This window comes from Triturus cristatus, chromosome 4_1 (genome assembly GCF_964204655.1).
Source record: "Triturus cristatus chromosome 4_1, aTriCri1.1, whole genome shotgun sequence".
Classification (NCBI taxonomy): Eukaryota; Metazoa; Chordata; class Amphibia; order Caudata; family Salamandridae; genus Triturus; species Triturus cristatus.
In genome coordinates, this window is record NC_140585.1 from 675,360,499 (window position 1) to 675,386,604 (window position 26,106).

Genomic DNA, 26,106 nt, shown 5'->3' on the forward strand with positions numbered 1-26,106 from the left:
AAATACGAAACGCTCAGCAAACATAGCCCCATCCATTTCCTTTTTCCACATCGACAGCAGCGGTGTCTCCACTGCTCCCCATTTTTGGGCTATGATCCGTTTAGCCATCATGTTCCCTAGCGTCACCCAGCCCTGCGCCTGGCGATTAAGATCCGTGGGCTCCCACACATTCAAAAGACAGCGTCTGGGTTCTGGCAGCAGTGACACCCCGCACACCTGCGACATCGTTCGCAGCACTCGCCTCCAGAAGAGTTGGAGAACCGGACAGTCCCAGAGCAGGTGATAGAAGGTTCCCTCCTCCCCGCAACCCCGCAGGCAGAAGGGATGTGGTGCTCTGCCCAGTCTGTGCAACAGGCTTCTGGTGAAATATGAGCGATGTAGAATACGAAGTTGCACAAGACGCAGCCGTGAGGGTATACCCGCCTCGCGCGGTGACACCAGCGCCTCCCGCCAATCTGGGTCATCAAAATCGCCGACCTCGTCGGCCCATTTCTCCCGCAAGACCCCCATAGGGTCCGGCAAATTGTTGATCAGTTTGCGGTATGTGAAAGATGTGGCCCGCTTAGGCATGTATTCGGTCAGCAACCTGTCTTCCAGCGGAGATGCCTCTGGAACCTGCACACCTGGGGTTAACTGTGCCGTCAAGGCGTGTTTCATCTGTAGGTATCGGAACCATTCTGAGGGAGCCAGCTCATACTGTTGTTGCAAGCGAGCGAATTGAACAACCTCCCCTTTGTGCCACACGTCGCCTATCACCGAGATCCCGATAGCGTCCCAAGCGGCAAAGCCCTTGCTGTCCCTGAGCCGTCCCAGTCGCTTCGTGTCCCAGAGAGGCGTAAGCTGCGTCAGGACTCCGCGCCACCCCAGCCTGGCCTGTGCCACATGCCAGATAGACACAGTCTGACGCAGAGGGCCAATCAGCTGTGGGGCCAGCCGGGCATCGTACAATGGGGTTAGCATACCCCTTTCGCCCAGTATATCCCTATCTGCCTTGAACGCTGGATCCGACTGCGGCGCATGGAGCCACTGGTTGATCACCTTAAGCTGCGCCGCCCAATAATACAGCTGGATATCTGGGAGAGCAATTCCCCCATCGTACCACCCACAGACCAGTTTCGCTTGTGCAATGCGTGCTGGTTTGTTGCCCCAGAGTAAGTTAGAGACTTGCGCTGCAACTGCTCGGAAATAGGCCGGCGGCACCGGATAAGGAGTATTTTCCAACACATAGAGAAACCTCGGCAGGGCCATCATTTTAAAGAGCGCCGCTCTCCCCACCAGGGTCAAGGGCAACGTTCCCCAGTGCCGCACATCCTGCTTGAGGCGGTCCAGTTGAGGGCTTAAGTTGTGCCTGAAAAATTCCAGCTGATCCAAGGCAACGTGTATCCCCAGGTATTTGAATGACCCCTTCGCCACCTGTATCTGACAGCCCTCCGACAGTCGAGGGGGGGGGCCCCTCAGCACCATGAGGACCGACTTCGACCAGTTGATCGTATAGCCGGATGCCCGGCCAAACACCTCGCAAATATTAAGCAATGTAAGGATGGATCGCCTCGGATATGCCAAGTAAAGCAGTATGTCATCCGCGTATAGGGAGACGCGGTCTTCCCAATTCGCCGACCATCGAAGGCCTCTCATCATAGGCTCCCACCGTATCCATGTCGCGAGGGGCTCGAGTACTAGGGCAAAAAGCAGCGGCGAGAGCGGGCAGCCCTGTCGCGTACCTCGCCCCAGGGGGAAATACTCCGACATGTGCCCGTTGGCCGCGACATGGGCCAGCGGCTTGGTGTATAGGAGTCGGATCCAGGCACAGAATTTCGGCCCAAACCCCAGATGAGACAGTACTGCGAAGAGAAAGGGCCACTCCACCATATCGAATGCCATACGGGCATCAAGGGAGAGAATAACAGCGGGTTCCTGAATTCGGTCCACTCGGGCCAGCACGCTATGTAAGCGCCTCAGATTGTGGGAGGTACTCCTCCCGGGCATAAAGCCCGACTGGTCCGGGTGCACTATGTCAGTCAAATGTGGCGTGAGTCGGAGGGCCAACAGTTTCGCAAGGATCTTGGCCTCTGCATTAAGCAGGGAGATGGGGCGATAGGAGGCGCATTGGTCCGCCGGCTTACCCGGCTTCGGCAGTACCACGATGGTGGCCGTTCGCTGGTCCGCGGGGAGCTCCCCCATCTCCAGGCCGTGTTTGTACATATTCAGCAAGTGTGGGGTCAGCATCTCGGGCAGCCGTTGATACAGCTCAATCGGGATGCCATTAGGACCCAGTGCCTTGCCAGGTTGTAATGCCGCAATAGCCACCTGTAGCTCCTCGACCGTAAGATCGGCCTCCAGGGACTCCCTAGCTTCAGGGGAGAGCTTAGGCATCTGTAGGTCCCTAATGTATGTCAGCGCCACCTCCACCGACATGGAGGAGTTGGAGGAATACACACCACGAAAATGCCCCGCCAGGGTGCGCACTATTTCTCGTGGGTCTGACGTTGTCGACCCCTCGGCCGTGGCCAGCTGCGCGATCCATCGGGCTCCGCTGTCGCGCCTGTCCAACCACGCCAGTAGCCTGCCGGTTTTATCGCCGACATCGTAGACCGTATGCCGTGAGGCCTCAAGTCGCTGTTTGACACGGTCTGCCAGGTGCTCCCTGTGCTTCACCTGAGCCACTCGCAGGTCATGGGAGGTTTCACAGGAGGGGGTTTCGGCCTGACGAGCCTCCGCAGCCCGGAGCTCAAGCTCCAGCGTCTGCAACTCAGACGTCTGCATGCGCTTATATCCTGTGATGGCAGCCATCGCCTGGCCCCGCAGCACCGTTTTGTACGCCTCCCAAAGAATTGTGGGAGAGTCGACCGAAGCGGCGTTCTCGTGGAAGTAGAGTTTCGACCCCTGTGTGATGGATTTACTAATCTTCGGGAGACGCAGGTAGCTGGGGCGTATCGGGTAAACGCGGCGGCGCATCAGGTGGGAACTGTGGTAGTGCAGAAGGATCGGGGAATGGTCGGAGATGCCTCTGGGTCTAATGTCAATACTTTCAACGTTGTGGAGGCATCCGGGGGAGCCCAGAAAGTGATCAATGCGGGTTAGACTGTTGTGCACCCCGGAGTGGAATGTATAGGAGCGTGTCTCCGGGTGGTGCCAGCGCCAAAGATCTGTGAACCCCAGCGCCGCCACGAAGCTTGCAAGTCGCGTTGCGCCGCTGCCCTGCGCCCGAGGCGGGGACCGGTCAATGTGATCGTTCATCACTGCATTAAAGTCACCCCCAAGCAGCACCTCTCCCTCCGGTAGGGTAAGGAGAAATTCACTAAGTGCCGGGAACGCCGTGGCATGCAACCCAGGAGGGATATAGACCGACACTACATTATAAAGATGCCCTTCCCATTGTATGTGAGCCGCGGCAAACCGCCCGGCTCCGTCCGCTTGTACAGCAAGCACGATTAGTTGGGACTGTTTGCGCAGCCAGATGCCAACCCCCCGGGACCCAGAGGTAAACTCAGAGTGGACCACCATCTTATATCCCCATCTGTCCAGCGCTTTAGTAGCCGTGCCGGTGAGATGGGTCTCCTGAAGCAAGACCAGCGCCGGGGTGCACCGTTTAATACTATGCAGGACCAGGCCTCATTTGATTTTGTCTCCTAAACCCCGTACATTCCAGGTCAGTAAAGAGAGGGGTTGCACCGGGGTCAAATCAGTGTCAGAGGCTATTGGAGTAATCAAGTCCGACTTCACGGCGGGTGGGAGAGGAGATAAAGCAATAGTCGGATAGAGCATAGTGTGACCCAGGTCGTGTGCAGAACATGTGTATGATGTAAGTCAGAAGGCCGTGTCCTACATAACCAAAACAAAGAAACAAAACCAAAGAACATACCCCGTCCCCCCACCCCCCTCCCTGCCTCCCTGCCACACGGACTCAGAACTGCCCGCCACCCCAACTCAGCAGAGTGCTCAGTCCCTTGAACCCCAAACAGTACTTGCGCTTTTTAGGGAACGTGGAGTCCGAGGGGGACCAGGACATCCCCCGTCCCCAGGTCCCATCGTTCATGTCCCAAACCAGCCAGTATGCGGACACTACATCAACATCAGTTCCCAGCGGGCAGTCTTGAACTACAGTTCGGGCAGGATGCGAGCCACCGCATCAACCCGTGGGTCCCTCCTCAACCTCTTCAAGGCGCTGTTCATGTCCAATAGGATCGACCTCACTCCCGGGACGCCTTGTCCCTCGGCTCGAGCGCCCTGCGCCACCAGCCCGGCGCCACCCCTCCAACCAGTCATGAGCCTCCTCCGGTGTGTCGAAGAAGAAAGTCTTGCCCTCCGCCGCCACCCGGAGACGCGCCGGGAAGAGCATTGCATACGGAAGTTCTCGAGCCCGTAGTTTCTTCTTGACCTCCACAAAGCTCCGCCGTTGCGCCGCCACCGCAGCCGTATAGTCCGGAAAGAAGGACACTGTGGAGTTTTGAAGCCGAATCGGCGGTGCCACCCGCGCCGCCTGTAGAATGGCATCCCTGTCTCTAAAATTAAACAGGCGGGCCAGGACAGGCCTCGGAGGTGCCCCAACCTTCGGACGCCCTCCCGGTACCCTATGTGCGCGCTCCACTGAGAAGAATGTCGAGAGGCCCCGGGGTTGCAACTTGGATTTAATCAGTTCTTCCACATAAAGGTCCATGGCCGGGTGCCCCTCACTTTCGGGAATCCCAATAATGCGCACGTTGTTGCGGCGAGAGCGCCCTTCTTGGTCGTCCAGCCGGGCCGCCATGCGTTTGTTCTCTGACTCCAACTGCGACACTCTCTGTAAGAGGCCTTTGGAGTCCTTCGCCAAAGTCTCCGTTGCCTGCTCCACCTCCGCTACCCTGGCGGACATCTTCTGGAAGTCTGCGCGGAGCAGGGATACGTCCGTAGAAATTGACCCCACTGTGGATTGTACCTGCGTTAAGGCCATCATAATGTCCTCCAGCATCACCTTCGGCGTGTCGGTGGTCGTCGCCATCTTCCCGGTGGGGCCGCCGCGGTCCGACACCTCGGAGTCCTTGGTGTAGGCGAACTTAGCAAGCTTGCCTTGGTGGTGCCCCTTGGTTCCCTTCCCGCTCATGGCGTTAATGATACCTCCCAAATGTCACTCCCGCAGATCAACGGGGAAGCGATGCACCAGGGGCCCCCCAGGCCGGGCCCGAACCCTCCAGGCAGCCTAGGGAGCGGTCCCCGTCTCAGGTCGTCCCCGAGAGGGGGGGTCGGCACGGATCAGCAGGGGCGGCCGCACGTCTCGGCGGGGCCCGGTACAGGTCCGGATCGTGGTCTCCGGTGCAGCGCAGGCCTGGGGGAGCCTCACCGGTGGCCGGCAGCAGCTCGCTTTAGCGCGGGTCAGGCCCACCGGATGGACAGCGGATCCCGGCGCCCCCCGCAGTCCCCTCGTCACGGGCTGATGGGGGTCGTCCAGCGCTCGCCTCACTCCTGCCCCGGCCACCTCAGGTGTCGCCGTCGCCAGTATTTGCCGTAGGCGTCTAGTCTCCGTTACCGCCGCCGTGCAGATCGGTTCAGGCACGCCTCGCCCAGGGTCGCCCCGTCACTCGAGGCCCCGGTCGCACACGCTGAGGCAGGCCGCAGAGGTCCGGGCCCCGCCGATTTCGTCGTAGGCGTCCGAGGGACCTCGGAGTTGGACCGGGGTGCAACGCTGTGTGTCCGCTGCACGGTTCTGGACCTTAGGGATCGGATCGCTGCTCGGATAAGTTACGGATGAGAGGGGGAGTCGATCGTTCCCCCGGAGCCCAACTAGGCTGCGGCCATCTTGCTTGGCTGCAGGCCACGCCCCCGGACAGGCCAATTTTAATACAAAAGTTTAGTCCTTCTATCCCATCTATATTTGGCATCACTGAGGACGCTATGTCCCAGGAGTCCCTTAAAACAATGGCTACCCCCTCCTCTTTTTCTTCCCTTCCTGTGTGCGCAGCATATTTTAAAACCAGGTGGAATCGCGACGGCAACCGCTGATAAGGCATCCTCTTTAAGCCATATTTCTGTCAAGAACATGACGTCCCATTTATTTTCAGCCAGTAAGAGCCATAAATCCTCTGCATGCTTAACCAGAGATCTACAATTCAGTAGGTATGCCCTAATCTTGTCCTTGTGCTTACTCAACTCCATCTTATAGCCACCCTTGCCGCTGTTGTCTGAATGCTCTGTGGTGTTCCGTAGAACCCAATGACATCCTGCACAGGAGCTGGAAGTGTATCGTTTGCTAGGTTTATAACTTGTTTGCAAAGACAAGTATTTCTTCTGAGGGATAAAAGGTTGTTTCTAGCCCAATGAATCACTTCATCGCTGGGCAAACGGGCAGCATGGCTGGCCCTGGCTGCGGTCCGGCCGCGGACGGGTGCAGACAGGTTTGCCTTTGGCACGCCAAATTAAGATATAGAGGGGAAACAAAGGGAAAAAAGAAAAGCAAGGGCAACACAACAAAACAGTAACAATGCAATACAGCACCAAGAGACCTCATTAAGCAATTAAATAAGGTGACATTTCGATTGAGTGACACAGCATTATTAACGTAATGACTCTTTCCATTCTGTCCGTCCCGCTGGTCTCTTAGCGCCCTTCTGGGGTGATGGGGGGGGATGTGCACAGGCCGCCGCGTATGTTGTTCCACTTACCCCAAACCTTAACCCATTTCCCGGGGCAACCTCTATTAGTGGCACTGTTGCTCCCCAATTACGAGCTACATTTTGTTTGGCGACAATCAAACCCAACGTCATCCAAATTTTCCCCACTGCTGTAATAGATACTTCTTCCCAGATAGTCAGGAGGCTCCATTTTGGCTTTGGGGTTGTTGACACCTCCCATACCTCATTCATTTTTGTTATCACTGCCTTCCAATGGGGTTGTATGACAGGGCATTCCCAAAGAATATGAAAGACGGTACCCTTTTGATTGCACATACGGCGACAGTTCTCAGTTTGTATCCGACCCATTTTCATGAGTATAGTGCAGTCGTAGCAAACCCTGTGCAATATCTTAAGTTGGATCAACCTAAATCCTGCCTTAACGGATATTTCTCTAGATGAGGCTATCGCCTCCAACCAATTATCATCATCTAAGCCACCGACGACTAATTAAATGTTTTTAAGGAAAGAGCACAAGCACTTTAGCACTATTTATTAGTGGTAAAGTGCACAAAGTCCTATGGTTAGCAATAAAAGAAGTCAGAACAACAGGAGGTCTGAAGGCAAGGGTAAGAGGAAAACCAAGCCAAGGTTGCCAGGTCTAACATCAATCCTTTAACAATGTATTCTGTTCAAAGTTTACAATCACATGGCCATATTTGGAATGATGATATTCTATTTTAATGTAGAACCGAAAACTCAAAAGCAGAGTGGCAGCAAGCCACTGTGTCAAGGCCCGTAAGTAATGTCTATTTTTGCTCATGTTGTGGCTGGAGGGCTCTAATAATCCTCAAAACACCCCCTTTCTGATAAAGAATCACGATGTTGACACGTTCACACTTTTTGGAAGTCAATACTACCACTAGCATTGTGACAATCATGTCTTTTATTGCTTTTTAAATTATATAAAAATATATGCAATGTTTGATTTGCAAAATACATTCAGAGTTACCAGTGGTATAGAATAATTATAATAAAATATATTTGTCACTCTGCGACCCCAATGATTTATACACAAGACCCTGCTTTACATTCTCTAAATGTATTCTGAGCTGATATTGCCATCTACATTTCCACCCTTCTCGCTGCTAACTTTAGTCAATTACAATTGTTGATGGATTTTTGTTCATTTAATGCATTTGTTCCTAATAGCTAGCTGCTTAAATACTATAGAAAATATTTGAAATCCTGCAGCATCTGCAACGATTTAAGATGCATATCTTCAGCTCTTGCATAATGGTAAGCTAATGTATAACGATTTATCTTGAATTTATGATTTTTGTTTTTGCAGATGTTCTTAAAGTGCATTTAAGTATTTCAGTGGACGAGAAAACCCACATGTACTGTGATACCGACTACAGCGAGAGTGAAAACATGATTTGTGCTTTGACTATCCGCAAACAAACGACATGGGAAGACTTTTCTGAAGCTGTGTGTCAGGCGATCATGAATCATTTCCACGAAATCGTGTCCAATGAATGGGGGAGTACAGAAGACCGACTCTCCTACGATGAAGCCGAATCCAGCATGGGGCTGGGCGTCAACAGCATCTCCTCAGTCAGACTAGGTACTATAACCACTCCATGCATCCTTGTAGGACACAGTCAAGGATGCCTTAACTCTTTTTTTGAGTTCTGTAAAATTTAGCTGAGAACCATGCATGCCGATGATATCTGTTTTAAGAGTAAACAGAAAGCCATACAGTTAGATGACATCTAATAGCCGATAGCGCTATAATGCACGACAAGAGTATCTAAAATGAAAGTAGCCTTATGAACCTGAAGATGTACATGGTACAGTTTAATTACAAATATAAGTATTCTCAGTCCTTTTCTCTTGCAGCATTCAGAGCATAGAGCTATCCTGAAGACATTTAGGAGCTCCTTGCATGTGTCCCAATACAAACAGCTCACTTACCATTATGAAGGTATTGGTAATTCACCTGGGAGACATTCCTATAGCATTCCACGTTTCCGAGGTCGTAATGGGGACTTACAATGGGAAATTACAACGTGAATCAGTGTCTGTGCACTTTTCCACACGCTCATTTCACCAGGTATTTCCTGGATAAAAGTGCAAATAAAACAACTGAGCTGCACAGGGTCTCCTGGCTCTTAAACTGTAAACTCGTTCCATTGGAATTGGAATTACTGTATCTCTGATAAGGAGACCTTTTATAGATATCAATATTACCTTTCTTCAGGAGCTGCCAAGTGACATCTATTGTTCAACTAAATGTTTTGTATCTTAGTTTTGATTGATTTCAGGTATCGATGTGCTTCGTCTTGCGAGGAAGATACAGCAGCATGTTAAATCTTATCCCATAAGTGTGATGGCCATCATAGTGAACTTCACTCGGCACAGCAGCGTAAAGCGCTCCTCCCTGTGGTATGCTGTCCTATACCTCGGGCCCCACGCATTGAACCCAAACACACTGCATAGCAATAGTACTGGAACTTCATACTTCCATGAGGAAAAGGCATGTATTAATCATAAATCCAGACACATATTTATTTTGTTTACTTTATCAACAAACCTTTAAAAACAATCCAAATGGAAACAAGAAACTCAATTAGTTTTAAGTAAGTTCCTGGAATTTTGATTCTGATGCGTTGAAATGTATTAGCAATAGTGTAGCTAGCATGGGGTGTATAATTTGCCTCTTCGAAAGCGATACATTCACAATGAGTTTATCAGAAATTCAATGTGAATAAAATCTAGTAACCTTAGTTAAATGCTTGAGTGATGGAATATATAGTTAACTGTTAACAGCTACGTTTTAAGTGTATATGCATGCATTGGTCATCATAATGTAGCGGTGACATAAAAAGCTGGTATAAATGTGTTGTTCTTCATAATGCAGCAGTCACTGGACATAGTCACCTGATTATAGGGTAATAGGTTAATACAGTCGCACAGTAAGGCCCCAATTATGATGCTGCATGGCACTGGTGCCGCTACAGTGCGATAGCACCCCACCAGTACCTTGCAGGTATTAGTTAAACTCCACAGAATAAGCACTAAGTATGTAGACCAAATTGTGCTTGGTGGAAAGCCTCACAATAGTCTATGCTCTGAGCAGGTGGCAAATGTGAGCAAATGAATCTGTTCAGCAGAGGCGTGACACAGACATATGCAGCCCCTGCAGCGCTGGCCCCCCCCCCCCACCTTTCAAAGGATCCCCAAACCATCTGGGGCCCCCATTCGCCTAAGAACAATGTACTTCTGTAGTTGAGGGGCCCCTTGTCACGTTCTGTAGAGGGGACTCTTTCTATTTGCTTTATGCCACTGCTGTGCAGGGCTGGAGAAGTGGACAGGGGAGGATATCCAGGGGAAGCTTGCAGGGGGGAGAGAAATTCATGCCCTTTCTATGCCAAAGAAGTGAGACGGGCTATGAGTATGCTCACTGTCCCTGCCCAATCCTTAAACAATATTATCAGCCACATTTTGCATCTGGCAAAATTAGGCCAGGTGTTCCTGCACCTGGATTCGGCCACTTGTGAACAAGCACAGAGGTAGCCCACATTGTCTGACATGCAATCAGGCGTGTTATAACTTTCAGGTCCTTTTAGGTGATCTGTACAGCTTGTTACTAATGCATATTGGGTCAAGTTCCTAGAACAGTGTCCTGATGCTCCTCTTTCTTACAATCACTGGACAAGAGAGAATGAAAAGGTAAAAACAAAAAGATGAGGGTCATAAGCACCCATAGTAGTTTCTTTAAACTAGTTTCTGCTGGTCAATGGGGCTTTATCTCCCCTGTCAGTATGGGTATGCAGAGACCCGTGCTGACAAGGGACAAACTGGTTGGCGCAGGAACAACACCACCTGTGTTCTCCCATCTCTCTTGGGTCTATGGAGAACTGGGAGAAGTGGCAAAGGCTGTGAGACTGCCAATCGCCATTCCGTCACTGTGCTCCGGGATCTGGGAACACAGGAAAGGTGGAGTAACAAAGGGCAAGCAAGTGCTTCCTCTGCGTTATGTTGCAACTAACCATTTGCAGTAAATACCCAGATTGAGTGCCAGTTATTCATGCTTAATGTTTTCAGTGGAAACCAAATACAACCAAGCCAATAACCATACTCTATAAACAATGATGTTCACAAATATTATGTGTAGCTGAACTCTTCAGTGTGGAACATAACCAGCACTACAGATATGGAGAGCAACATGAATGTTACAAATTAATTCCAGGATTAGCAGTAAATATATCCATTAGTGCCACCAAAATTGATTGATGTCTTCTCTCAACTAAGATGAGTGCAAAACTATATACATTTGTATGCCTGAACTGTTGTAGAGGGTACAACAGACCTTACATCTTGTGTAGGCTTGAGCTTAAAGATCCACACATTATAAAGAGCTAATTTATAGTGGGGAACAACCTTTAGAACGCAACTGTTACAACGCACTACACTTACAACGCATTTTTTACAACGCATAATCCATTACAACGCACTACATTTACAACGCATGACACTACCACGCATTTTTAAAAAATACCTTTACAACGCATACCATTACAACGCCTACCATTACAACGCATAATATTACACTACACTATCCAACACTTACCCTACTGTTGCACCCCCTGGAGTTAGAATAGTAATTTTTACCCCTATACTATCCAACACTTACCCTACTGTTGCACCCCCTGGAGTTAGAATAGTAATTTTTACCCCTATACTATCCAACACTTACCCTACTGTTGCACCCCCTGGAGTTAGAATAGTAATTTTTACCCCTATACTATCCAACACTTACCCTACTGTTGCACCCCCTGGAGTTAGAATAGTAATTTTTACCCCTATACTATCTAATACTTACCTTAAATGCAATTAAATATTATGCGTTGTAATGGTATGCGTTGTAATGGTAGTTTTTTAAAATGCGTTGTAGTGTCATGCGTTGTAAGTGTAGTGCGTTGTAATGGATTATGCGTTGTAAAAAATGCGTTGTAAGTGCATGCGTTGTAAAAGTGTGCGTTGTAACGTCATACATCCATTTATAGTATGCCAAGCGGCTGTCACAAGGAGATCAATTTTAAATATTTCATTAAAACATAATGTACACGGAGGGTTTACCTGAAATTCCAGGTTCTGAAGTTCGAACGAGACTTGACTTGAGTTAATGCTCTAACACTGACCTTGGAAACAAAATTGATGATCCAGATGTCACACCAAATATCTCTTAATGCAACTGGTCTAAATCATCTTCCTTAGTGTATTTTTGAGTTTTCCCTATGTAGGAAAGAATAAACTGCCTTCATGAAATATGAATACAGTTACTGAAAGTTTTGGATACTCGGCGCACTCTAAGATCACTATTTCAGGATTTTTTCCTTTAACATTAACAAGAAAAACATCAATAAATGGATTGATATTCCTTCTCCAGCTGCCTACAACTAAACACCAACAAAACAGAAGTACTCATCATGGTCCCAAACCCCAACGCCTGGAACGACACCTGGCGGGCCCCTGCCCTCAGAGGCCTGCCCACCCCAAGGACCATGCACGCAACCTGTGAATCATCCTGGACTCAGAGCTCAAAATGGACCGCCAGATCAACTCCGTCGTGTCCTCCAGCTTCCACATCCTCCGCCTCCTACGTAAGACCTTCAAATGAATCCCCCTCGAACACAGAAAGACCGTCACTCACGCCCTGGTCACCAGCAGGCTCGACTATGGCAACGCACTCTATGCCGGAATAAACAAAACTTCACCCGCAAGCTACAGAACATCCAAAACGCCGCTGCAAGACTGGTCCTCAACCTTTCTTTCTGCACTAGTTAGTCTTTAATCGCTTAGGTGTACGTTTAGCAGCTACGTGTGAGGAAAGTAGGCCTCGCCGAAATTTAAATTACAGCAGTGTAATCCACGCAGTTTTGGTTATTTCTTGTCATACTTGTTATGCACATTCCTGGAATTACGTCGTTTCTCCACTTCATGAATTTATGTACCATATGCAGTAACAAGTCACTGTAAATGTGCCATTCGCTGTAAACCTTTGCCTTGAATTCCCGGGAGCAACAGAATGAGAGCGCTGTTGTTTGCATTGCTTTTGTCGTTTTTGAATTCTCGCCTCGACAAATTGATGTGAGGATACGTTGTCCTAAAATATAGCACTAAATAATTTGCATTACTCGCAAATTTCTGTAAATTAACAGAAGTTTCGTGTAACTGTGCATATGCGAATTTCGCACACTCCTATCACATAACGTGATGCTGTGGGAGTGCGCCTCATCTGCATGAACCACTTATGACTCTTGTTTTTCAAAACCCACCCGATGTAATTTAAAGTGCAGAAAAATCTGATTGGTTTGCGGAACTTTTTATATTCTTAAATACCTTCTCGAAATGCAAATAAATTGCGAGCCTTTGTAACTTAGGCTCGGATTTTGGACAAAGGGCGTGCTGCTACTTAGGTACACATCTCTATAAGAAGGCAGCATATAAGGCGCTTTGTGAAATGGACCCTAAAATTCTTTTCAAAGATGGTGGGTGCATCAGCGTATCACTAAACTATAAAGCTCTATATTGTTGATGTTCTACCCAATAACTCGAGAACAGTAAATATTCATTGACTCTGAACATGGTTGTGTTTTTTTCTACACCCTTTTAGGCGACCTTGGGTTTCTGGGAAATGCACACATGTCTTAGGAAAAAGGTTTGGCAACCCCACTGAGGGCGGGAGGCGGATTAATTGCATATATGGAACAGGCCAAATGGATGGCATTCCTATGAAGGTGGTTACACGTCCATGGGGAACGAGGAAAATACTAGAGTTTCCACAATGTGATGTAATAAAGTCTCCCGGTGATCACAGTGCTCCATTGATTTTCTCTCATGCCTTTCTTGTTGTAGGCAATGCATCATGGATTCCAGACCAGATTTTTCCCAATTCTCCCTGGGAGATCTTGAAGAATGGCCAGGTTGAGACTGTAACGGTTAGGCTACTCGGTAAGGTTCTTTCCTGATAGCGCAAATACTGCTCTACGATTGCCCAGTACTGTAAATGAAGGAATCAAAAGGCAGTGTAGTCTTTCATTTCTGAATTGTAGAGATTTCCTTGTTCTGCTGATGTTTCAACCATTCCTTGCTATTATCAGCAAAGGAGTAAAGTCCCGGAGTGGGTTTGCTTAGAAGAAGTTAATGATAGCCCCGGTGCATGATGATCCATGGAGTGGCACTAATCTTCCATGGTGGTGATTATCTCCAGAGACACCCACGGCTCAGGGCCCCCACTCTGATGTCATGCAGAATGTCAATCTCTGAGGCTAAGGGCGGGAATCTGAGAAGATAAAATGAGCCGTTCAGAATGTGAAACTCATTACAGCTGAGCCGCGTGGGCTCAGAGACTGCGCCTCTGCAAAATGCAGCAACGTTTGCACGGATTGTAGGGTGATGCTATCCTTTTGGAGTACCTGACATTTTCTAGGGTAAGATTTGTGTGTACTGACATCTAACACAGGCAATGTATATTTTAGGCCCACAAGACGGCTGCCTGCACAATGCGTCATATGCATCTATGATTCCGCTTCCAACGCTGCAGAATTTCCTCCGGCTGGTGAGTTTCCATAACAGTATGATATCATTTCTGTGCTGATATCGCCGGTTTTGTGAATGTGATCATGCAGATTTGTATTGAAATCACTCATCAAATAAATATGTAGAGAAAATGATTGACCACCCCTGTACTCCGCACCATTTAATATTTTATGCAATTTCTATTCTGTCGTTAATGGCATGATTACTGAGGGTACATATAAAACTACCTCTGTATTTTTCATTTCTCGCATGTTCTGACCTCTTCGTGATCTTTTCAGACTATAGTATGCAATACAAGAAAATACCTATTTGTACATCAACTTTCACCCATCTTCAGCGAGCACCAGCTCCGCCCTGGTGACCTTTGTGTACTTGTGTTCCATTGTAGCTGACTGCTCCATACGCTTTTTTAGCTTAACTATAGCTCCATCATATGCGAACACCAAATAACTAGTCTTCCTGGTGTATACTCAGCAGTCACCAGAGATCGTCCCTCAGCCACCCAAAGAATGCATGGATTTTTCCTTATTCACAATGGATCATTATCACTATGTATGCACTAATTTTCAGTGCTGTGGTCCACTGCGAATCCAGTAGTTTGATTAACACATATTTCTTGTTTACATTGACGTAATTTCACTACAATTCACACAAAAAAAAATTCAATCCTTTTCCAATCGTCACCAGTCACTACAATGTATGTGCCCTACTTGCATGAAAAGGGATGATCCCAGAACAGGAATGTAGAATGCATTCTATTTTCCTTTATTCCATGCTCATTTACAGTGCCAAATACAAGACACATTTACCAAATATGGATGTGTGGTAGTCCAAGAGACATTAACTAAATAAGGACGCATGGTAGTACAAAATACCTCAAATATTGGTCTTTGGTAGTAAAAGAGACATTAAATATGGATATATAGAAGTTCAAGAGACAGGAAATGAATATGTGGACGTTGAGAAGTGTAAGCACCGTAGCTAAAATAAGTATATACCTTTCTCCTAATTACTAAAAAAAAATAAACCTCCTGCTGTGTCATATCAATACTATTTGAAAACTGAATGACACACACCAAGGATGAAATCTATCGGTAACTAATGTTCTGTTAAAACCGTTCTTGTTAAGTAAAGGCAAACACAAAGACCGAGGTAGATAGAAAGTTGTATAAAAATAATTTCAACAGCCTGTCTGTCACTGTACAAGTAGGAAAGATATGTTGGAAAGCAGTTAACACAAAATACCTTTTTGCTATGCATGCTAGAATTTTCTACAGTCTTGTACTTAGATTCTTTGAAGACACCGACCTTAAAGTTGAGGAATCCTTAGCCAATTGCATTAGTTAAACCATTTACATCATAAACATACATTCAACCTCTAACATCAACATGCATGGGTAATGCTAATAGGTCTGGCTTTAAAGCAAGGAATGTCGTATGGTGATGTTAAGTATTAGAAGCAAATAGCATGGGAATGGGGCTATATGCCTTTGTGTGGAAGCAAAGAACTGTAGACTAATATTGGTTAAGGTTAAAAGGTCAGGTGACAATTCCACTGTGAAGCCAGAGCCAAACATCCATGTAGGTTAATGACTGCCTTTCTTCTGTGCTGTTGTCAGAGAAAAACACTATAAATTATGTTGTTATCGAAGACACTTTTACTGCATTACAGTGTTGTGTGTGTGTGTGTGTGTGTGCACGGACCTGAAAGTTAAAGCTCAGGCAGTTGAATAAATAAACAAAATGATCACGGCTGTGTGGAGGGCCTGCACTGTTTTGTAGAAGCACACAAATTCTGTACAATGTATATTTGGATCCCATCACGTGGGTAGCGCCAACAGCCTTTTCGAGTGGTATTAACATAATTGTGCGGTGATGGGGCGCTTTCAAGCCAAACTACAACAAGCATTTGCAATGCTATAGGTCTCGCATTACTGAGAGTTTGAGCTACTGGCATTGCAAATAACAATGCAATGCAAATAGTTCAAGCTTTTAGTAATTCGAGACCAATTGCATTTAAAATGCTTGTTCTTAATAGCAATTAACACTTGTAAGTTAGGCTCAGAAACATGTAAGTCCACAATTTCTAATAATTTTACAATATAATTTGTGAATAGCCAAAAGAAATAAAATATTTCAAAGGTTTAAGAGTAAAGTTACATGTGTAAATTACTCGCCAGTGTAACACATGGTCTATAGTTTGTTTACAAGCATGTATTCTATCGTCCAGCAGCACAGGATGCCATTTGCCTCACTGTAGCCATCGTCCCCATGCCCGGTTTATATTTCAGACCAAAACCTTTTTTCTCTGTCTCATTTTACATGAACATAGTGTATCTAGTGTAACTACACAGGGCTCCATGTACATCATTGCTCTCAATCTCTCTTGGTGAACATGTACATGTCAGCATACACTGAGCCAGGTGTCATATCACAGCGTTCTCTATCTACCATACTTCTCACGCATGTGCTCAGTCGATGGATATAACTCCCTAATCCTGCAGTGCCACTTGAGTGTTGCCACTTGCATCAGAATGAGACACAGTGCCCAGTCCTCTATCAGACTGCAAAGCAATGTGCTATTGGACTTGCACATGTCCCTTTTGGACTGTACATGTCCACACTCATCAGAAATGTGCAGACTTTCGCGAAGCCCCTTATCAAACAAACTATTCTATTCTACTGCTTAGTAATACGCAAAAAGACAATATGTCAGCCGAGCAGGTCCGCGACTGTCTCTCCTCCGTAATGTCATGGATGAGGGTCAACTTTTTAAAGCTTAATACCCAAAAAACCGAGATCCTCGAGTTCGGTAAGAAACCCTCCATCTGGAATCAATGTTGGTGGCCCCCTGATGCTGGCACATGCCCCTCGCCAGTCACCAAGGCTAGAAACCTTGGCTTTCTCTTCGATAGCGGGCTCACCTGCGCCCCCCAAATCAATCAAGTGGTCTCTGCCTGTTTTTTTACACTCAAGATTCTTTACAAAATTCTCCCATTCATTCCGCCTTCCCTCAGGAAAACAGTAGTGGGCGCCCTTATTCTATCAAGGATAGACTATTGCAACGCACTCTATCTGGGCAAGGGGGTAAAACAGCTCAACAAACTCCAATCACTTCAAAACGCTGCAGCCCGAGTTCTATATGGCCTTCCCAAACACCATCCCACCTCTGCGAGCATCAAATTACTTCACTGGCTTCCGGTAAGACGTCGGGTAGAGTTCAAGGCTCTTTGCCTTGTACACAAAGCCCTCTACAGAGGCTGGGCAGAAGACGTTCAATCTCTATTCCCCTGCTACATCCCGGCACGCTGTCTATGGTCTTCAGACGTTGGGCTGGTCCATCCTCCCAAAACCAAGAGGACCAACTGGGGGGGGGGGGAGAGGGGGGGTAAACGCTTTTCATTCCTGTCGGCCAAACTATGGAACTCCCTCCCTGCTTCCCTCCGTCTCCAGCCATCGTGATCCATCTTCAGAAACGCTATAAAAACCAGGCTTTTCATACAAGGCTAACCTCGGTGCTTCCCCAGATCTTGCTACCTAGCGCCAAGACGCCTCGGCATAAGTGCGCTCTACAAATACAATCAGTCAGTCAATAAAAAACAACCACGTATTTGCCTTAAACTGTGTCACCCCAGACCAGTAAGAACTATAAACAATCTTTGGCTAAGCCAATAGCATGGGGGATGTCAGGCACCCTTTTGGCTTTTCAGTGCTTATTTAATTTTTCAAGATTTTGCAAAAAGTTATTGCTGGAGAAGCACCTGGGCCTTTAAAAATATTTTTGAAATGGTTAAAACGAGCTGACCCACATTGATCCATGTTGTATACTGTAGTGTGCGGAATAAAATGCGAATGACAAAATAACAGGCCAATGTGTGAAGAGAGCAGGTTGAATGTCCTTATAAAAATAGTATATATATAATTTTAGTAAAAATGGAAAGGCCTCGGTTAACACCAGAACTAAAACCAGGGACAGACACCAGGGAGCAGCGACAGACACCAGGGAGCAGGGACAGACCCCAGGGACAGACACCGGGGATCAGGGACAGACACCGGGGAGCAGGGACAGACACCGGGGAGATTGGTGGCACAACACCGCATTTCTGCAAGTTGGATTTAAATGCAACACAGTGAATTGCACAGACAGGGAGCAGGCACGGACACCGGGGAGCAGGCACGGACACCGGGGAGCAGGCACGGACACCGGGGAGCAGGGACAGACACTGGGGAGATTGGTGGCACAGTACCGCATTACTGCAAGCTGGATTTAAATGCAACACAGTGAATTGCACAGACATAGATCAGGGCAACATGAAGTGCTGTTACACGGCAAATAACGAATAGTGCATCCCAGGTATTAATACTCGCAGCATTCACATCACGCAGTCACGCGTCAACAGTAACGAAGGCACGAAGTAACAAATGGCAGAGAACATTTCAAATGAATTCGAAGTCAAAATAGACCACTTTTAAGTCCCCTTTTTTCGGCTGCTGCGCTACAGACCCTATGATGAGCAACATAGGCAGGAAGGAGTTCCACAAAAGGTCTGCAGGGGTAGGGCTGCACAACAAACCCTCACGGCGCTGCATGCAATGAAGGCTGTGCTTTCAGGGAGCATGGACAGACTTCAGGGAGCATGGACAGACTTCAGGGAGCATGGACAGACTTCAGGGAGCAGGGACGGACTTCAGGGAGCGGGGACGGACACCAGGGAGCGGGGACGGACACCGGGGAGCGGGGACGGACACCGGGGAGCGGGGACGGCCACCGGGGAGCGGGGACGGCCACCGGGGAGCGGGGACGGACACCGGGGACGGACACCGGGGAGCGGGGACAGACACCGGGGAGCGGGGACAGACACCGGGGAGCGGGGACAGACACCGGGGAGCGGGGACAGACACCGGGGAGCAGGGACAGACACCGGGGAGCAGGGACAGACACTAGGGAGATTGGTGGCACAGCACCACATTACTGCAATACTGCAAGTTGGATTTAAATGCAACACAGTGAATTGCACAGACCTATATCAGGGCAACATGAAGTGCTGTTACACGGCAAATAACGAATAGTGCATCCCAGGTATTAATACTCGCAGCATTCACATCACGCAGTCACGCGTCAACAGTAACGAAGGCACGAAGTAACAAATGGCAGAGAACATTTCAAATGAATTCGAAGTCAAAATAGACCACTTTTAAGTCCCCTTTTTTCGGCTGCTGCGCTACAGACCCTATGATGAGCAACATAGGCAGGAAGGAGTTCCACAAAAGGTCTGCAGGGGTAGGGCTGCACAACAAACCCTCACGGCGCTGCATGCAATGAAGGCTGTGCTTTCAGGGAGCATGGACAGACTTCAGGGAGCATGGACAGACTTCAGGGAGCATGGACAGACTTCAGGGAGCAGGGACGGACTTCAGGGAGCGGGGACGGACACCAGGGAGCGGGGACGGACACCGGGGAGCGGGGACGGCCACCGGGGAGCGGGGACGGCCACCGGGGAGCGGGGACGGACACCGGGGAGCGGGGACGGACAGCGGGGACGGACACCGGGGAGCGGGGACAGACACCGGGGAGCGGGGACAGACACCGGGGAGCGGGGACAGACACCGGGGAGCGGGGACAGACACCGGGGAGCAGGGACAGACACCGGGGAGCAGGGACAGACACTAGGGAGATTGGTGGCACAGCACCACATTACTGCAATACTGCAAGTTGGATTTAAATGCAACACAGTGAATTGCACAGACCTATATCAGGGCAACATGAAGTGCTGTTACACGGCAAATAACGAATAGTGCATCCCAGGTATTAATACTCGCAGCATTCACGTCATGCAGTCACGCTTCAACAGTAACTAAGGCACGAAGTAACAAATAGCAGAGAACATTTCAAATTCATTCTAAGTCAAAATAGACCACTTTTAGGTCCCCTTTTTTCGGCTGCTGCGCTACATACCCTATGACGAACAACATAGGCAGGAAGGAGTTCCACAAAAGGTCTGCAGTGGTAGCGCCGCACAATGAACCCTCACGGCGCTGCATGCAATGAAGGCTGTGCTTTGCATCTCATCCATTTCAATGGCATTCACAGATTGTCAGGGGCTCGCCTGCAAGATTAGAAACATCGCGGCGCTCAGTCACATTTGGCTCCGATTACAGAAAGCAACCACTCGCTGGTACGGACAGGGAGGTAATATCAGCAGAAGCGCGGATTAAAAGATTGAGAAGTCAAACAGAGGAAGAGAAAGTGAACCACAAGTTCAAGTAAAACCAGACTCACTCCGCCATGCAAAGGGTACACCAAACCTGATGGCACGGGGGCTGCCAGGGCAGGCCCGCTCACCCCGACACTCACCTCGATCCATTTCTGCGCCTCGCTGAAGGCTGCCTCGGGAGCCGACTCCTGCGGTGAAATGGATCCAAACAAAAACAGAAGCTCACGAGTGGTGTGCGCGTGCACGCCACAGCGAGCCATGTGGTTTCACTTATTGCGCCCAGGCACGATAATTGAAACCACATGGCCTATTGGTGTCTATTACACGCACCAAGCGCGTAATAGACACCAACAGGCCATGGGTGGAGCAATGCGCCCGCCTGTGGCCAATTGCATGCAGTCTTTTATAAAAAGACGCACGCAAAGGCCAATGGGGTAGCACAAAAGGAAAAGCACACGCATGAGCGTGTGCGATTCCTAGGTCAGTGCTAAAACCCCGTTTTTCACCTACTAAATGTCTCGCGCTGCGTGAGCACTGCTAAACAGTGCAACGCTAGGCGCGAGACCTAAAAGTGTGACCATCTAAGCATATGGCAGCTCTTTCTCAGGATACCCTGCATAGTTGTGATTTCTTCTGCCTGCTTTAGACTTTTAAATTTCTAAGGTCAAAAAGAAACACAGCCCACCTTGCTTGCAAATAGATGGAAACAGTACTGGGAGGACATTTGCACAATGAGCAGTGATTTGGGTTCTGTAGCCATGCAACTCGGCAGGTAGGCGTTGCGTATACATGAATCAAGTATAGATTTGTTAAATATTCAAGGGTCACGCCTGGTGAACTGTACTATAAATTGGGTACAGTGAAAGCCTGTGTGCGCTAGAGGAAGGAGATGCAGCTTTTCTGGCATAAGGGAAATCAATCACCAGCATTCTCTCTCTGATTTATGATAACAAGGCTGATCCATCTACTGACATATGCTTCTGGGGTCTCCATCCTAGGCCTGTAAGGCACAGTGTAGCATTTCCTCTGGTCTCATCCAAGAGCAGTTTAACAATGTGTCATCTTGTGCTTTGTATTTGGTGGGAAGGCTGTGTTTCAAGTAGAATCAATTGATACAGTTTACAATCGCTCACTATGTATACGAGTTTCCAAAATATTTGTAGTATACATGATAACCTCAACAAATTATATTAAGAAACTAGCGTTAAACCATTTGACTCCACTTATTGACATGAACAGTATCAAAATGTGTGGTGTTATCATTCCTCAGGAATGTGTTTTCATTTAGAAAGATACATAGCTAAACAGCTTATAGTGGTACCATGGATAAAGGGCATTACAGTGCTTGGAAAATACTTTCAATTTCATTTTGTTAACCAACAAATAGAAGGCTCCTAAATGAGAGGAGATTTTTTTTAACATGGATTTTCAAATTATTTGCATAGCGTCCTTCTTTTCGTTCTTGATAAACAATTAATGATCTACTACAGTGGTCTGGGAACGCCTACAGCACTTACTCAGTGGGGTCTGCGAATGATTAGAAAATAAAATACTATTAACAGACTAATACACTGTATGAAAATAAAGAAGAAAAATATAAAATTAACATTTTCAAAATTTAAAATAAATGTGAAGGACTTTGCCAATGGAGGCTGAAAATGAAGTTGGTGTCCTTAAATTGATTCGTTGACGCAATGCAAATGCATCAAACATGATGACTATTCTAAGATGAATTTAGAATAGCTCCAGCCTTTTCATTAGAATGAACATTTTTTTTTTATATTTGCAAATTAAATAAAATATTTAGTTTTTTATGAATGCTTGCTCCTGTCTTTTTGTGTTTTGCTTTGAGATTCGAATGGTCCAAATTATTTAAACCAGGGTCCTCAACTGACTCAGTGGGAGGGTCCCCAGCATTCCAGTTATGATTAGGTGGGGTGCACAGAAGTCTAAAGGTTCAGAACCACTGGTACACTATATAGCATACGGCAACATTATAGAAAAATAGATTAGCTGGTTCTTTACAAGAACTAAGTAGTCTTACTTCAATACATGATAATGTTTGATAATCTATGCCTAGAGGATGTGTCAATCGTAAAGGACTATTAATCCTGAATTTGCAAGTCTGCTTGTGGGCCACTGTGTCTGAAATTGATTAAATAATTGCACTGGCACTGTGCAAACAGGCTTGGTACACGTTTCTTGATGTGTCACATGACCATATCATAGGTAAATGCTATTGATATGTGCCACATCATAAACATCCCTCCAAGGAGCATTTAGCTTACATTTATCACCGTATTGCTCTCATTTAGTGTTTCTGCACATTGTTTTAAATTTTCTGAATTTTCTCCTACATAATGAGTTCTGTAGGTGGAAAGGAGTTACTGAGCTCTGGTTTGGCCTTTTGTTCTCAACTCTTGTTTTTGAACCTTTGTAATCTTCACCAGGTGTGGGCTTCAAATGGTGCATTTGATGCAGCAAATCTGATTTCATTGTTTTTCCAGATGAACATAACCTGGGTAAATTTTTTTGATCTTTGCTTGCCCCTACTTTTTAGTTTTCTTGTAGTTGGGAACCTGGACCGACTTCCTGTTTTGCTTTAAATGAGTCTTATAATTTATGGGCAAAAGTGAGTATTTATTAAATTGATATTTTTTGCCACTTTAGTTTGGTTTCCTTTCCCAATACTCCCTCCTACAGTAAAAGTTATGTTGGAGAAAAGGAATTTCAGGGCTTTGATCAAATCTTTTATTTCTCTCATCATCTTTTACCATTTTTCTAGCCTTATGCTTCCTGTGCTTGCGCATGGGCGCTAACTTGCAGGCATTGGTGCCTGGATGCATTTGGTATGGCTGCTTAAAGTATGCCAAAGACAAACCTTGCTATGCCAGATTGGTCTGTCCTTATGACTGACTACTGTTCATCTCCTGACTTCCCTTCATTTACATCCATGACAACAGAGCTAAGCTCCAAGTTCTCTGCTCCTCAGTTGGGGAATCCACTCCTCTTGGATCTTTTATTGCTTCTGTTAGCTATTCCTTTTGCTACTATGACTGCACTGCATACTAAAGATAACATCCTTGCACCAATGTCTCTTAAAGTGATACTGCCCGATGCCAGATCACTCTTGGAAGACATTGTATAGATACATTACTTTATCTTGGACCACCATCTGCACCTCCTGCACATTACAGAGAAATGGTTTACGGAATCCCTGGCTTTGAAATTGCTCTAGCTATCTCTTGCTCATAGAATTTACCATGCTGATCACTCAGCGAGTACTGGGGGAGGCCTTGTCACTGTAATCAAGCATACCTGGAATGCCGCTTTGATTCTCATAATGCCCTTTGGGCTCTCCAAATCTGTAACCATTACCATTGAGCCTTTCCCAATCTCTACAGTTATTTTGGCTCTTTTATGTAGATGTTTGAGCTGTGCTCTCAACATTATCGATTCTAAAACCTTCCTTCGGGTTCTTTCAGCATAGATCACTTTAAGGCTCTGATTTAACATAATTCAGTTTCCATCATCGTTCTTCAACAGTGCATCTTTGACCCCCACATATACACAGCAGGACTCTTTCAATTTCTGTTTCTCCTCGCTACCCAATTTAATTTGCGCTTTGCCATGGGCTAATCATCACACTATCCGTTTTGTGTTTCAGCCCAGTCTCATACATCTGGTTCTCTCATTCCCGTACTCTATAGACCATGGAGTCTCATTAAAAATAAAGGCCAACGCTCTTATTGTTGTGGATAATTTAGTTTTCAGCAGACTCCCGCTGCTGTCAATGTGTTTCTTCCTTTGAAAATGTCCCCGAATTCAATGGTTTTCCGCCAAGCTGATATGAAAATTGCTTGCACAAGAATTGAATGCCAATGATGCAACAAAATTATGACCCATAAAATCAACTTATCATGTCCATCTCTTGACTTTTAAAAAAAGGTCCTCAGTAGAATCGCATATTTCAAGCACTGTCTCTGCTCAGCTACCAGTACCTTTAGTCATACTTGATAATTTCCCGTTTCTTTGAGTAAACAAGATTGCTTTTAGCATTACTATTTCTAAATCCAGCTCTCCTCTCTGTCCTCCTGCAGAGCCAGGGAATGCCTCAGCAGTTCTTGTGCTTGCTCCATTAACCTTATAAAGGTTTTATTTATGTCACTACTGAAAAAGTCCTCTGGTGTCCTTCAAAATGTTTACCCTTTGTCCCTCCTCCTTCTGCAAGATAAAATCACAGAGAAGACAGGTAGGTTTAAATGCTGTCCTTTTTCAAGTTCACTTTCATCTTGTACTCGGCCCAACCTTGGTTTTGCTTTGCCTACAAGACCGAGACTGTCTTAGGGTTCTCTCAATGACACAATCGACCATCTGGGGTTACATCTTGGGCTCAAATATATGGGGCATTAGATTTATTAGCCTTCAACTGGCTCATTATTCTCAGAGATTAGGCTTAGCTGAGTTCCCTGCCATATTACAAGTGTTCATTCTGCACCCGAAATGTGGTATCACACAAGACTCCACAGTGGTTTAGAAATTGGGTTCTTGGTTGCAGAGGGTGTAGCCCCACTCTGGCAACAAACACTGTCCTTGTCAGAATGAACTACAGAAGTCTTCAAATGTATTAACCTATGCGTTATTAACCTTCAGGTAGCTTGGCATTAAAACATTCAGGCTTAACTAAGAGGCAATGTGTAAAGTATAAAGCAGCATACTAACAGTAATAAAGTGAGAACACAAAAAATGACAAACGAATTTAGAAAAATAGAGTACATTTTCAGAAATAAAAGGACACCAGAATGACAAACCTCTAATCAGTAGAACTGGATATATTCAATTTTAAAGTTGCTAATGAAAATAGTGCCTAAAAGCATAAAGTGGCAATTGCGGTCATCTGGTAGTAGTAGACAGTGGAAAAGTCAAAAGTGCAGGCCAATGCAGTGTGGGTCTGGAGTGAAGAGTTCAGTTTGTGGTAGAGGAGGCTATGAGGAGCAGGCAGAGCGTTGCGGATGGTCGCTGCTGTAGCACGAAGAGCAGGCCAAGTGTTATGGACTGTAATCTCAGTACCGCGAATAGCCGGTCATGCATCATGTGTCGTTGCTGGAGCTTTGGTCAGGATTCCACCTCTACTTTGGAGGGGCTCAGATTGATGCCAGCCAAGTGTCCAGGATCTAGGGACACCTCTTAGTGATCAGGGGCTCCCTCCGACAGGGGCCAGCAGGTCTAGTTGCAGGTCCAGTGCAGAAAGTCAGCTGGGAAGCTGCAGGGAAGCCTCTGGCGCTTCATATGTATCTGTAGCTCACAAAAGAGGTCAGCCAATTGACCCTTGGAGTCACTCAGGTTAGCCTGGGATGAAGGTAAGAAGGTCTAGGCTTCCTTCTCAGACCGCAGCAGGGCAGTCCTTTTTCTGTAATGTCCAAATGTCAGGGAATGATCTAAAAAGTGGCTCTGGAGGTCCAAAATGTGTACCTGGTGCCAGCCTTTGTGTGGGGCTGATTTCCTATACTACCCCCACATCTTCTGTAAAGTTCTTTCCCTTCCCCTGCTAGAGCACCAAACTGTCTGTGGAGACAAAAGGGAGGGCAGGCCTGGTGTCAGATTCCTTTGTGTGAGCAGGCAAAGGCCTCGGAAATGTAAGTGGGGTTAAGTACAACCCCTCCCAGTCATCCTGTCAGGATGGCCCATCCTGTCCATAC

The 26,106-nt window shown here is 47.0% G+C and overlaps 1 protein-coding gene across 2 annotated transcripts in view; it reads left to right on the forward strand.

Moving 5' to 3' along the window:
- The window catches only part of CTTNBP2 (cortactin binding protein 2), a 636,925-nt gene that overhangs the window by 404,677 nt on the left and 206,142 nt on the right, over nt 1-26,106 (forward strand). For both annotated transcript variants that reach the window (XM_085653125.1, XM_085653124.1), the window contains exons 10-12: nt 7,936-8,211; nt 13,509-13,604; nt 14,132-14,211. In XM_085653125.1, the coding sequence (XP_085509251.1) occupies nt 7,936-8,211; nt 13,509-13,604; nt 14,132-14,211 (452 nt within the window). The remainder of the gene's footprint in view (nt 1-7,935; nt 8,212-13,508; nt 13,605-14,131; nt 14,212-26,106) is intronic.